This window comes from Macaca fascicularis, chromosome 1 (genome assembly GCF_037993035.2).
Source record: "Macaca fascicularis isolate 582-1 chromosome 1, T2T-MFA8v1.1".
NCBI classification, from domain to species: Eukaryota; Metazoa; Chordata; class Mammalia; order Primates; family Cercopithecidae; genus Macaca; species Macaca fascicularis.
In genome coordinates this window covers 78,074,851-78,089,807 of record NC_088375.1, presented here as the reverse complement: position 1 = coordinate 78,089,807, position 14,957 = coordinate 78,074,851, and the positions used below count along the sequence as shown (strand labels likewise).

General features: G+C 36.9%; 1 protein-coding gene across 2 annotated transcripts in view; it reads left to right on the top strand.

Annotated features, from left to right (window-relative positions):
* RAB3GAP2 (RAB3 GTPase activating non-catalytic protein subunit 2) overlaps positions 1–14,957 on the top strand; it is a 123,803-nt gene that overhangs the window by 78,826 nt on the left and 30,020 nt on the right. For both annotated transcript variants that reach the window (XM_065542060.1, XM_065542059.1), the window contains exons 13-21: positions 40–179; positions 2,107–2,323; positions 2,841–2,984; positions 3,208–3,290; positions 3,584–3,648; positions 7,652–7,742; positions 9,658–9,785; positions 10,830–11,047; positions 11,412–11,505. In XM_065542060.1, the coding sequence (XP_065398132.1) occupies positions 40–179; positions 2,107–2,323; positions 2,841–2,984; positions 3,208–3,290; positions 3,584–3,648; positions 7,652–7,742; positions 9,658–9,785; positions 10,830–11,047; positions 11,412–11,505 (1,180 nt within the window). The remainder of the gene's footprint in view (positions 1–39; positions 180–2,106; positions 2,324–2,840; positions 2,985–3,207; positions 3,291–3,583; positions 3,649–7,651; positions 7,743–9,657; positions 9,786–10,829; positions 11,048–11,411; positions 11,506–14,957) is intronic.

Here is a 14,957-nt window from a genome sequence, read left to right as displayed (position 1 = left end):
GAATGTGATTTGAGCTTTTTATTTTCTTTTAAATATCAGATTTGGACTTCCAGATTCTAGACGCCATGGTGAAAGCATATGTCTGTCTCCGTGTAACACACTGGCAGCAGTAACAGATGATTTCGGCAGAGTTATTTTATTGGATGTAGCTAGAGGAATTGCAATACGCATGTGGAAAGGTACTTCTTACAAAAATCCAGAAAAACAATTAATTCACTTTTTACCCCAATAGTTGAGCAATGTTGTCATGCTTCAGCTTCTGGTTGATAATTGTTTAATTCTTTATGTTTATATTTTCTTTTTTTGACATGAACTCAGATCAGCAACCACTTGATCCAGTAGTCAGCTGATACATCTTTTAGGTTTGATCATGTTTAACCTTTATCTTATGTACTTTCTTTCAATTCTCACTGTTAGTGTAAATTTCTGAGTTCAGTTTCTTGCCCCTGTTACATCTATTCCCCTTCACAAAGCCATTCTTGAGCCAAATGTTCTCCCCAAATCTGTAATGCCAAGTCTTTCAGATTTAAGATAGCAAAACCCATCTTCACTGACTTGACTTTTATATCCATATGCTTGGGTCAATCCACCTGATGTGTCAATAAGTATGTCACTTAGGAGTTTCATTCAGCTATTAGTAACAGACCCGAGTAACAGACCACAGTATCTTCAGGAACCCAGTCTTCTTCCTTGTAGCTTCCCCACTCAAGGTTCTCATAGACAGCCCTCTTACCTGCATTCTGGGAAGGAAGCAGAAAGGAAGAAGGCTTCTCCTGGCAACTGAGTCAATCTACTTTGAAGATATTCCCCCAAAGTCCCTTCAACCATTATCTACATTAGTCAGAACTTAGTGACATGGCCTCATCTAACTATAAGGGAGACTTGAAAATATCTTTTAACTAGGCACATTGTGAATAATATCTCCCTGACAAAGAAGGCATGATTACATTATTTAGAATCATCTGGAATAGTAACATGTCAGCATAGACCACAATTTATGGCGCCATCTTGTCTGTCCTTTAAAATGTGAGGAATAATGGATTGAGGTCATTAAATTACTCTGGACCAGACTGAAGCCACTATCACCTTCTTGCCAAAGAACTCCTGCAGTGACAGACAGAGGCAGTCTTTACCTACTACATGTCTAACTATCTGTAGAAATAGTTTTAGTACTGCAGATACATCATTTCTCCTTGGTGTTTGTCTCCTGAAACAATATCAAAGGTATGTTCTCAGCAAGACTTCTAAAATACAGAAGACAAAGCTGTACTGACTGCTCCAAATCCACTATAGCAATCTTATTCCTTGCATCGTTGCCTGCCTTTCTGCAGCTGGTACAGCCAGTTTTCCTTTCCATTGTATCCTTGGAAAGAAGGATTAATTGCCTATGTGAGGGACCACCCTAAAATAGAAAACAGCGTCAGCTACTTCTCCCATGCAAGAGCTTCCTCCCATCACCCTGTAACCCATATTTTCTATCTGCATGTCGCCAAAAGGCTTGGATGGGAAGGGAAGGGAATGACAGCAGGAAGGGTAATCAGGTGACTTCAATTATATCTATAATCTTTTTTCTTATTTTTTGAGGGAGTTTCGCTCTTGTTGTCCAGGCTAGAGTTCAGTGGCACGATCTCGGCTCACTGCAACCTCCATCTCCCGGGTTCAAGCGATTCTCCTGCCTCAGCCTCCCAAGTAGCTGGGATTACAGGCATGTGCCACCACATCCACCTAATTTTTTGTACTTAGTAGAGACAGGGTTTCACCATGTTGGTCAGGCTGGTCTCGAACTCCTGACCTCAGGTTATCCACCCGCCTCAGCTTCCCAAAGTGCTGGAATTACAGGCGTGAGCCACTGTGCCCAGCCAATATTTTCATTTTAAAGAGAAAAAGTGATCAGAAGTAAATATAGCAAAATACTAAGATTTGATAAGGCTTGGTGATAAACTGGTTATTATTTATTATCATTTTTTATTTAAGATATTCCATAATAAAAATATACTTTCATAGCTTTTCTTACCCCACCCCCACCCCCACTATTCCAGAGTACTTCAGGTGGCTACTATGGAACCTAGACTAAGTAATTAACTTCCCTTTCCCTCTGTCTCTAAGGGTACCGCGATGCACAGATTGGATGGATTCAAATTGTAGAGGATCTTCATGAAAGAGTACCAGAAAAGGCGGATTTTTCCCCCTTTGGAAATTCTCAGGGTCCAAGTCGAGTAGCTCAATTCCTTGTGATCTATGCACCAAGAAGGGGAATTTTAGAAGTGTGGAGCACACAGCAGGGACCTAGAGTAGGAGCTTTCAATGTGGGGAAGCACTGCAGGTAAGCTGCAAATGCTGGCATTGTGCTGGTTACAAAATGAAATATAGGAATGCTTTTATTAAAATAAAGCTTTTACTAAAGCTGCTTATTAGATTACAAGTTTGAGAATTACAGTATTCTTTATTGTGGTTTTTCCTGTGAGTGTCTGATATATACTTAAGTATTTAATAACCAAAAAAAATTGAAAATGCCATGATACACTGCTGAATTAAAGTTAGCTTGTTGCTGATGTTTGTCCCTTACGTATGCTGTGAAGACTCAAAAGGAAAGGTTCCTTCAGCTTGCCCTAGTCATAAGTGAGGTGAATGCTTTTTTTGCCATTGAAACATGGGCCTGATTGTGTTCAACAAGGCAGAACTCTGCTAGCTTTACTTATGTATTTGCTATCAGTATTTAGTTGCCTTATTAATGCCCCTAAATTGATAATAATGTTGGGTTTCCTAGCTATAATAAAAGCACCTTTTGGCATTTCTCCTTGTTCTAATGTTTTTACCATATTGGGATGTGATTTCTTTAGGCTGCTGTATCCTGGCTATAAAATAATGGGCTTAAATAATGTTACCAGTCAGAGTTGGCAGCCACAGACTTATCAGATCTGTCTTGTTGATCCAGTGTCTGGAAGTGTGAAAACAGTGAACGTTCCCTTCCATTTAGCACTGAGGTAAGGTGTATCTGGTGTTGCTGACTGACGCTCCTCTGCTAACTTTTCCTAGTTCCTAGGTTTGTTGTACTCTCTTTTGTTGTTGCTGTTTTGTTGTTTCGTTTGTCTTTAGACTGATATCTTTAAATAGAAAAAATTTAAAGGAAAAAAAGTTGGAGTGTGTCAGAATTAGAAAGAAAATAATTTCACATTCTGTAATAATTTGTTATATTTATTGATTTAGTGATAAGAAGAGTGAACGAGCCAAGGATATGCACCTAGTGAAGAAACTAGCAGCTTTACTGAAAACAAAATCTCCCAATCTTGGTAGGTATTCTGTCATACAAATAATAAAGCATATTGTTCTATCATCTTTTAAATCAATAAACTATTCTGAATGGAGCAATCAAAATGATGCATGGATGAGCTTATTGGAATTGCTCTGTAAGGCTGAAGTGTGCCATCTAGAGGATGTTATAATTCATAACAAGAAAACATTAATGTGAGAGAACCCAAAAATCCTTTAGACTCAACTGGTAGTACAGATATGTTCATTTTCTTTCAGAATAATGTTTCACTGTTATAAAAATTAAAATTTTACTTTAATTTTTTCTTTATAGATTTGGTTGAAACAGAAATAAAGGAATTAATTCTTGATATTAAATACCCCGCAACCAAAAAACAAGTAAGTATATATAATACATGAAGTTTTCTGCTAGTAGCTATAATACATCCTTGTTAAGAAAATCTTTGTTTTCCTATTTCCCCCAAACATGACAGGCTGAAGTCTTCTTTTCACGTTTTTATTGTTTATCCCTTTCTGTATTTTCATGTGGAAGTTCCTGTTGTCTCTTTTTAAAAAAAAAAAAAAAAAATTAATATTCATGCCCGTAATCCCAGCACTTTGGGAGGCTGAGGCGGGTGGATCACGAGGTCAGTAGTTCGAAACCAGCTGGTCAACATGGTGAAACCCCGTCTCTACTAAAAATACAAAAAAATTAGCTGGGTGTGTTGGCGGGTGCCTGTAATCCCAGCTACTCAGGAGGCTGAGGCAGGAGAATCGTTTGAATCTGGAAGGCCGAGGTTGCAGTGAGCTGAGATCGCACTGTTGTACTCCAGCCTGGGCAACAGGGCAAGACTCCGTCTCAAAAAAAAAAAAAAAAAATTAGTATTACCATACATCTGAGTGTGTTTTATATACACACGTAAACATCCCTACATTATATATATTACGTATATAATATATATGTAATAGTAAATATGTGTGTATGACCACCTACCTTAGGAAATACAATCTTACCAGGAACTCTAAAGAGCCCTGAGTGTCCCCCCTCAGTCCCATTCCCTCCTCCCATCCTTAAGGTAACCATAATTTAGAATTTTGTGGTTCTTTCTTTTTCTTTGCTTTATAGTTACATCATTCCTGCGTGACTCCTTTGAAACCTGTTGATGCATTTCCTGTCTTTTCAAACTTTACATAAATGGAGTCGTGCCCTATGTCTTCGGTGACTTTAGTTTTTCCTTCAGGATTATGTTTCTGTGTCATTCATATTGGTGTATGTAGCTGTAGTTATAATTGATTCATTTACTATGCCATACAAATTCTGCTCACTGACTAGAATTTATTTACACTCTTGTCAGTGAATGGTTAGGTTGTTTCCAGATTTTTGACATTACAAACAATGATGCTGTGCTTATCCATGTACATATTTCCTCATTCACATATGCAAGAGTTTTTCTGGCATTTATACCTAAGAGTGGAATTGCTAGGGTGTGAACTTCTTCAGCTGTACTAGTTGATGGCAAATTGTTTCTCAAAATAGTTGTACTAATTTATATTCCCACTTGTTCTGTATGAGTCCTTGTTACCCCACAGCCTCAGCATTCCATGGTATTGCCAGACCTTTACTTTTTGCCAGGCTCGTGGTTATAATACGGCCACCATTGGTGATTTCTTTTACTCCCACTCTTCCTATCCAAACCCCTCATAATGCTATTCAAGTCCTAACTCCATAAATTCTTATGGATAACTCTGAACTCCTACTCTACTTTCAATCAAAACTGGATAGTTAATGACTACTTATTTTCTGATTATTTCGTGTATGTTAATCATAGCTCCCCCAACTTTTTTTTTTAGGTCTTATAAGCTCCTTCAAGTAGGAACCTTACCAAATACTTGATTTTTATAATTCACAGCATCTAAAATAATGCTACTGTGAAAATGTAAAAAAAACCGTATCACAGGTTTTTTCTTTTCTCTTACACAGTCACTCAACACTTCTGCCACTAGATGTAGGGTTTTTTTTTTCCCCCACACACCAATGAATTTCTTTGGCAGACTCTCCAGCTAACACCAGCTGGTTATTCTCTAATTCAGTTCAATTCTGACACCAACTACCTGGAGATAGCATGAGATCATCACCACAGGTTAAGAGCTCTGTCCCGCAAGACTTCTACCTGCTTCAGATACCAGTCACAAGTAGTTGGTCATCAGCTATATTTCTGACTGACTGGCTATAAATTAGGGTTACTATGACCCCCTCTTTGCAGGTGATAAATTTGCTAGACCAGCTCACAGAACTCAGGGAAACATTTTACTTGAACGTTTACCCATTTATTATAGAGGATATTACAGAGGGTAGAGATGAACAGCCAGGTGGAAGAGATGCATAGAGTAAATCATATGGGAAGGGTTGCAGAGCTTCCATTCCCTCTCCTGGCAAGCCACCATTCAGGAACCTCTACGTGTTCAGCTTTCCAGAAGCTCTTCCAACCCTTATCCTTTTGGGTGTTGTTGGAAGCTTCATTATATAAGCATGATTGATTACATCATTGGCCATTGATGATCAACTCAGTCTTCAGCCCCTCTTGGCTCCCCAGAGGTCAGGGGTTGGGCTAAAAGTTCCAATCCTCAAATACATGCTTGGTTCCACTGGTATCCAACCCCTTATTATGAAGCTTTGCAGGAGCCTGCCATGAGTGGCCTCATTAGAAGAAAAGATGCTCCTATCACCCAGGAAATTACAGAGGTCTTAGAATCTCCTCATCAGAAACTGGGGGTCAAAGACCAAATGTTAGAACAAAATGTTCTCCTAACACCTCTGTCTACAAAGGGATCAAGAGCGCTGACTGATGAACTAGGGCAGAGACTAAACATTGGAACAAAAGAAACTCCTAGCACCCCCATTGTTCAGGAAATTATAGGAACTCTGTGTCAGGTACTGGGGCCATAGACCAATGTGTATATTTCTTATTATTTTATAGCTACATACATGGGAGAATTTAGTGAATAGTGATACGTGGGAGAACTTAGTGCAGAGTGATTTTGCTGCAGTCCACTTTTAAAACACTTTTTATTGTGTTATTGTAGAACAGAAAAACCTTTGTGACTTTTAATTGTGTTTTCCATTCTACTGACAATGCTAATTGGCTCTCATTTTCCTTAGAGCAAAGTCTCCATTATTAGAGATGACATAATGATGACAAAGTGGGCATCTAGAGAGGCAGTTTGAGAAATCTGTAGTAGAAAGGGTCATAACCCACACAGTTCTTCTCATTTTGATGCCATCTTTCTTCTTATCTTAAATCATAGAACAACAAAATTGGGAAACTAGCATAATGCAAAATGTCTTCTTGATTTTCTTTTTTTTTAATAATACTTCTGAATCATGTATGAAGCTGTGAATTTTATAAAAAAATACTAGAAAACCCAATAACAAAAGTTATATCTTGGAGGACTGACTAAAGGGAGGGAAGAAACCAGTTTAGGCTTTGGGAGACTGAATAATGGGAAAGAAAGTAAGCTAGCTGCTAGCCTGTGTAATCACAGGCAGAACAGGAGCAGGTTACTTGTCCTGGGTTCTTGCCTCTTATAGTCACTTTCTTTATTGCTTCCTGGTAGTTGCTTCATTATAGGCCTGAGCAACATCTTGAGCCACCCTCTAAGCCCATTTCTCCTCCACAAACACACAGAAGTTTTGTGTTGATTGGATATTTGTCTTACCCTACATTCTCAGCCTACTTTTTAAACTATGTAATCTTATTAATTGAAACCCAATTTAATGTGCTAATATGAAAGGATAAATATGACCTTTAACTGCTATGTCTGACTCATTGATGTTTCCGATAGTTGCTACTTTAGGCATGAAGAGATATTTTGGGATTGATTATAAAGAATCTTAAATATCTATGGGGGTAGGGAGAGGGAGGTAGGGAAGGGTGGTTACTATATCTATCTAGCAGGGCCTATAGATTCTGCCTGCCGTGCACAAATGCAGTTATTAAGCTATAACTAAGTTATTAGCAGCTTTTGTTATTGACATGACAATAACCACTGCTTTTCATTTATTCCTAGATAGCATAGGCATATTCAAACACTTCTTATTGGTAAATAGCTTTATCTTTGTTTCTGTTTTGATTGGGCTATTCTGTTAAGTAGCAGTTGCCTTCTAGTTGTTTTATTCTCAGCCTGAATTTTTGTCATTTATATCATATTTGGCATGACATAAAGTTGATTGAATATTACTTAACAGTGCAACTTGAGATTTAAGATACGTACACTAAAACATCTTAAATATAGAGCTTCTCTTTGAAATTTGGGGTAGTAAAAGTTTGGGCATAAATATAAGATTTAAAAAATAAAATCATTGCCTTATAATTGCTAGAACTGTTCAATATCTTTTTTCTAGGCTTTGGAAAGCATTTTGGCAAGTGAACGTTTACCATTTTCTTGCCTTAGAAACATCACTCAGACTTTAATGGACACTTTGAAAAATCAAGGTAATAGGGTTTGTACTGATTGGAGGTTACGTTCTTAACTCAAATTTTGTAACTGATTATAGAAAGTTATTGACTTTGTGATACCATCATGTTACTTTAATGTGGAAATAATATATATATATAAGAAATTAAGAATCTTATTTATTCCCTATTTAATATATGTAGTTGATCTTCATCTAAACTGTCTTTGAATGTATTGAGTGTTTGTTATTGAGAAGTTGTTTTTAATTGTGAGGAAAGAGGTCAGGATAGAATGATAAGTGGTTATTCTGATATAGCTGTAGAACATTAAGGAAAGCATTGGAATGAAGAAGTTATCTGGTGGTATGGGAAAACAACCAAGCTCTCTCGCTGCCATTGTCTTTTCTTTAGCTTCACAAGAAGAGACAAATTTCTCTAGGGGGGCACATAATGTCATTTTGACCAAGATAATAATAAAACATATTTGTACTTTGTATTAATGTTTTATTAGTGTATCAGTTTCCCATCAGTTTCCCTCATGAACATAGTTAAGGACGTCCAAAATCACAGACGACAATCAGATTATTTTTTCTGGTCATTTTTTGATGTTCAAAATTTGTACTATCACATTGTTCTTTAAAAATCAGTCAACCCGTCAAAATGTATTTGTCTGAAAAAGGATTACACTTGAAACTGTGGGGTTGTAACACCATATTCCATCCAACTGAACTAGTAAAAATTCACTTTATTCTGAATTCCTAACATCAGTTAAATTGTAGTGTGCAGTGGACTGGTGTCATCTAGTTGTGACTTTTGTTTGTCATATTAATTATGTAAAACCAACTTTGTGTTTTAATTATGTGTAAGCCAGCTTAAAGTGGCTTAATAAACAAATTATAATTTGTTCTTTCAGGGCTTCAAACATGCTAATTTTGAGACTCTTTTTCAACCTTTTTTTTTTAACAGATACATGAAACTGACATTGGCAAATAGTGAACTCCTTTAGTGTATACCACTTGTCAGAAATAAATACCTCTTTTAAAAAGCATGGTATACTTATAAAGCCCTCCCACCCCTCAAGGCATTAACAAAATCCCAAAATTTATTAAATGAAAAGTTATCTTTCACTGACCTGGTAGTAAACCAAACACCATTGTTGGAGTTCTATAAAATCATCAGTTTCAAGTTCTACATAAAAATAAGATTCCTAAAATCTAATTATTTTGTATGGTCAGTTTTATTAAGGCTATAAGAACTTGAACAATATTCCATGATACTGTATTTCAAATAAGATTTTTGGGGGATTATCATTGTTTCCCTTTTTAAAGAATAAATATTTGTTTTATATTAGATATAAATATTCATACAGTATTCCAGATAATTTCTTTAAATTTTAAGTATTAGATGAAGATATTTCCACTTTCTTTTTTATCGCCCTACTTTTAGAGCATCTTATTTTATTTAAAAATTAGACATTTTGGCCGGGCGCGGTGGCTCAAGCCTGTAATCCCAGCACTTTGGGAGGCCGAGATGGGTGGATCACGAGGTCAGGAGATCGAGACCATCCTGGCTAACACGGTGAAACCCCGTCTCTACTAAAAATACAAAAAACTAGCCGGGCGAGGTGGCGGCGCCTGTAGTCCCAGCTACTCGGGAGGCTGAGGCAGGAGAATGGCGTGAACCCGGGAGGCAGAGCTTGCAGTGAGCTGAGATCCGGCCACTGCACTCCAGCCCGGGCGGCAGAGCGAGACTCCGTCTCAAAAAAAAATTAGACATTTTGTCATAACGGAAAAATTATTTTTGCTTTCAAAATCTGATATAGCTTAAGCATCTCAATATTTAATACATCAGAGCATCAGGGAATTATGTAATGTTGAGAGATTTAATGAAAGAAAAGCCTGTTTATGAGTCTGTTAAATATATCTCTTATATATACTTTTCCTTCTGCCTTTAGAACTTGAGTCGGTTGATGAAGGATTGCTACAGTTTTGTGCCAATAGACTAAAATTGCTGCAACTCTATGAGTCGGTCAGTCAACTAAATTCCCTTGATTTTCATTTAGACACACCATTCTCTGATAATGTGAGTAATCCCACATTTTATATTATATAAAATAATCTATCTGGTTGCTTTTACTTTTTACAATCAGTAGTAACAAAGTAGAAAATTAAGAATTTTTTTAAAGCTTTAAAGGTATATTTTGTTTACCAAGCCCCCTGCTAGCTCTCTGTGCCTTGCTGCTAAATTTATATTATTTATACAAGTGCTGAGATTATAGGCATAGACCACTATGCCCAGCCACAATATGTTTTTGTACATAAGGTATACAAAAATAGTTTGAAAGCCTAACAGGTTGTATCCCTGAGAGCCACATACAGGACTTATATGTGGATACAATGAGAATTGTTTTTCTATGTTTTATTTTATAGTGTTTACGCTGGTTAATAATTAAGCATTTAAATTCAAATATTTAGTTTCCTCAGAATGGTAAGAGTTGCATTTGACACCCTTTTAAATTTTTTTCTGATTATACAGTGAAACATGTTTATTAAAATTCTAGCATTTGCCAGGGCATAGTGGCTTGCACCTGTAATCCCAACACTTTGGGAAGCTGAGGTGTGAGGATCACTTGAGCCCAGGAGTTCGAGACCAGCCTGGGCAACATAGTGGGGCCCTGTGTCTACAAAAAAAACTTTTTAAATTAGCTGGAGGTGGTGGTGCACACTTGTGGTCCCAGCTACTCAGGTGGCTGAGGCAGGAGGATTGCTTGAACCCAAGAAGTCAAGGCTGCTGTGAACCATGATCGTGCCAAGGTACTCTAACCTGGGTAACAAAGCGAGACCCTGTCTCGAAAAAAAAAAAAAAATGCTAACATTCTAGAAGATAATAAAGTACCCTCAAGAAATATGCTAAAATGGTACTTTTAGTAGTATGTAGTGTTCAAGATTATAGTTTATTTAAATAAACTCCTACTCATGAAATGTGACTTGTAAGCAAAGTTTTAAGCAGAATTCATGATAGCTATTATATTAATTAAAAAGTCAACTTTTGCTTACAATCTTGAATTTCAGTTCAGATAATGTGGTTGATAGATGTGGAATGTTGTTTTTGTTTTCTATTTTAAAGGACTTGGCTGTGTTACTAAGGCTTGATGAAAAAGAACTACTTAAGCTCCAGGCATTACTAGAGAAGTATAAGCAAGAGAACACCAGGACAAATGTTCGATTTTCTGATGATAAAGATGGTGTGTTGCCTGTAAAAACATTCTTGGAATATTTAGAATATGAAAAGGATGTGCTCAATGTAAAGAAGATAAGTGAAGAGGAGTATGTGGCTTTAGGTAGGTAAAATAATACACTGGTCTTTGTATCCGTCTTCTTTTAGAAGAAAACGTGGTAGGAACATATAGCATCTCAGGAGATTCTGTTTGTTTTGAAATTTAAATAATGAAAGTATTTAATGTACTGTATTTTTTGGCCAACAAAAGACACTCTGGTCGATAGGTTGTTTTAATAAGTATACTAAAGAGACAATATCAGATCATGATTTGCTTTCTGCTTTAATAAATCAAGCAAATTGAACCATTAATTTCTCTTCCTTCATAATGTTTTGTTTCTCTGGAATTCCAGATTGTGATTCAATAAGATTGTTAGTCCAAATGGTAAGTAGTCATTGATTAATGTGCTTTGTTTTTGTTCTACCAGGTAGTTTCTTTTTTTGGAAGTGTTTGCATGGAGAAAGCTCCACTGAGGATATGTGTCACACTTTGGAGTCGGCTGGACTTAGCCCTCAGCTGTTGTTGGTAAGGTGTTTTTGGTTGCTGGTTGCTGTTCTTCCTTGTGAATGTCATCCAGAAGTGTCAATCTTCTTTTTTTTTTTTTTTAACTGTTGTCTTTTAGGTTATCATAGAATGTCCATGAAAACTTTCTAAAAATGATCAAAGAAATTTTTAATCACCATATTTAATAGAGTAATATTATTTTATTTTTCTTATACCCTGTAAATTTTTTTTCTTTTTCTTTTACTTTGAGAGAGAAAGTGTCTTGCTCTGTCACCCAGGCTGGAGTACAGTGGTGTGATCGTAGCTCACTGCGTCCCCAACCTCCTGGGCTCAAGCCATCCTCCCATCTGAGCCTTCTGAGTAGCTGAGGCTACAGGCGCATGCCATTGTGCTGGCCAATTTTTTTTTTTTTTACTTTTGTAGAGATGGGGGTCTCGCTAAGTTGCCCAGGCTGTCTGAAACTCCTGGCTGAAGCAATCCTCCCTGCTTGACCACTCAAAGCTTTTGGATTACAGACAAGAACCACCGTGCCTGGCCAATTTTCTATAAATGTTAACAAGCATATTCTATAGTTGGCCTAAGATAAGTTTAGAATCTGTATGCACACATCTATATGCATGCATTTACAACAGAATTGGATCATCAGTAAAAAACTGTCATGTTACGATGGAAAAGATCTTAAAAACAAAATAAACTTCCCTTAAAGCAATGTGGAATTGTTATCAAACATTTTCAAACTTTGAATATATATTATAATGTAATCTCAATTATAATAAATATAAAACAAAAGAATCATCCAAGGAGAAGATACAACACTAGATTTTTGCCCTTTCTGAAAAAATCAAGGAAAGTTACCCCATCTTCCTTGTTCTTCTTTGCTCTTACCTATCTCCTACACATGCATGCATACACAGCTGTCCCTCAGCACCCATGAAAGATTGGTTCCAGGAACCTCCCCCTCCAATACCAAAATCCATGGATACAGAAGGTCCTGATATAAAATGGTGTAATAAAAAATTAGCCAAGCATGGTGGCATGTCCCTGTATTCCCAGCTACTCAAGAGGCTGAGGCATGAGGATCCCTTGAATCAGGGAGGTCAAGGATGCGCTGATTGCACCTCTGCACTCCAGCCTAGGTGACAGAGTGAGACCCTATCTCTAAAACAACAAAAAAGTGGTAATTGCATGTAACCTGTGCACATCTCCCGTATACCTTAAATCATATCTAGATAACTTTTAATACCTTATGCAATGTAAATGCTGTGTAAATTATTGTTAAACCTACTGAGGGAATAATGACAAGAAAAAGTCTGTATGTGTTCAGTATAGATGGAACTGTCCATCTTTTTTTTTCTGAATACTTTTGACTTACAGTTGATTAAATCCACAGATGTGGAATGCATGGATACAGAGCGCCAACTGCATACTCTTTCACACACCCCCATTCACATGTTATATTTTGGCCAGGATTTGGGCATCCTACCTCTGTGAGCTTGTTGACGGTTTAATGTGTTGTTTTTATTTTGTATGTGTCTGATTTTGGTATCTGGGTAATGCTGGCCTCATAGAATGAGTTTGGAAGTATTCCCTCCTCTTCAGTGTTGTGAAATAGTTTGAGTATAATTGATATTAGTTCTTCTTTGAATGTTTGAAAGAATTCAGCAGGAAATTCATTAGATCTGGGCTTTTCTGTTATGGGAGACTTTTATGACTGCTTCCATCTCATTACTTATTACTGGTTTGTTGAGGTTTTCTGTTTCTCTACGGCTGGTTGGCATAAAGCTGTTCATAATAGTCTCTAATGATCTGTGTTTCTAATGATGTGTTTCTGTGGTATCAATTGTAATGTTTTCTTTTTTTCTCTGATTTTATTTATTTGAGTCTTTTCTCTTTTTTTCTTAGTCTAACTAAAGGTTTATTGATTTTGTTCATCTTTTTTAATAAAACACTTTTTTGTTGATCTTTTGTAATTTTTTTAGTCTCAATTTCATTTATTTCTGCTTGATCTTTTTACTTCTTTTACTAATTTTTAGGTCGGTTCTTTTCTAGTTTCTTGAGGTGCCTTGTTAGATTGTTTATTTGGAGTCTTTTGTTGAGGTGTTTATTGTCTATAGACTTCCCTTTTTTTTTTTTTTTTTTTTTTTTTGAGACTCTGTCACCAGGCTCGCTCTGTCACCAGGCTGGAGTGCAGTGATGTGATCTTGACTCACTGCAACTTCCGCCTCCTGGGTTCAAGTAATTCTCCTACCTCAGCCTCCTGAGTAGCTGGGACTACAGGCATGCGCCACCCCTAGCTAATTTTTGTATTTTTAGTAGAGATAGGGTTTCACAGTGTTGGCCAGGATGGTCTCAATCTCTTGACCTCGTGATCTGCCTGCCTTGGCCTCCCAAAGTGCTGGGATTACAGGCGTGAGCCACCACACCTGACCAACTTCCCTCTTAGCACTCCTTTTGCTGCATCCCATTTTTATTTTTTTCAAGAAATTTTTAAATTTTATTTTTAGTTGCTTCCTTGCCTCATTGACTGTTCAGGAGCATGTTGTTTAATATCTGTATTTGTGCAGTTTCCAAAGTCCCTCTTGTTACTGATTTCTAGTTTTATTCTATTGTCAGATAAATACTTCATATGATTTTGACTTTTTAAAATTTGTTGAGAATTGTTTTGTGGCTAACATATGGTCTGTCCTGGAGAATGTTTTATGTGCTGATGAAAAGAATGTGTGTTCTGCAGCAGCAAACGAAATGTTCTATAAATGTCTATTAGGTCTATATGGTCTAGTATGTAGTTTAACTCTGATCTTTCTTTGTTGATGTTCTACCTGGAAGATCTGTCCATTCCTGAAAGTGAGGTCAAAGACCTCTGTTATTACTGTATTGAAGTCTGTCTCTCCCTTTAGATCTATTAATATTTGCTTTATGTATTTGAGTGCTCCATTGTTGGGTGCATATGTACTTACTATTGTTAGATCTGGCTGATTTGACTCTTGATTCTTTTATCACTGTATAATTACCATCTTTGTCTCTTTTTTTTTTTTTTTTTGAGACAGAGTCTCACTGTTGCCCAGGTGGGAGTGTAGTGTCATGATCTCGGCTCACTGCAACATCTACCTCCCAGGTTCAAGTTATTATCTTGCCTCAGCCTCCCCTTCGTCTCTTTTTATAGTTTTCAACTTAAAATGTATTCTATCTGATATATGTGCAGCGTCTCCTGCTCTTTTTTGGTTTTAATTTTTATGGAATATCTTTTTCCATTCCTTCACTTTCAGTCTGTTTGGCTTTATAGGTGAAGTGAGCTTCTTGTATGCGGTATACATTTGTATGTTGTTTTTTAATCCATTCAGTCCCTCTGTGTCTTTTTTTAATTATTATTCCTGGGCCTAAGCTATTCTCTCATCTCAGCCTTCCAGTCAGCCAGGACTATAGGTGCATACCACTGTGCCCAGCTCACTCTGTGTCTTTTAATTGGAGAATTC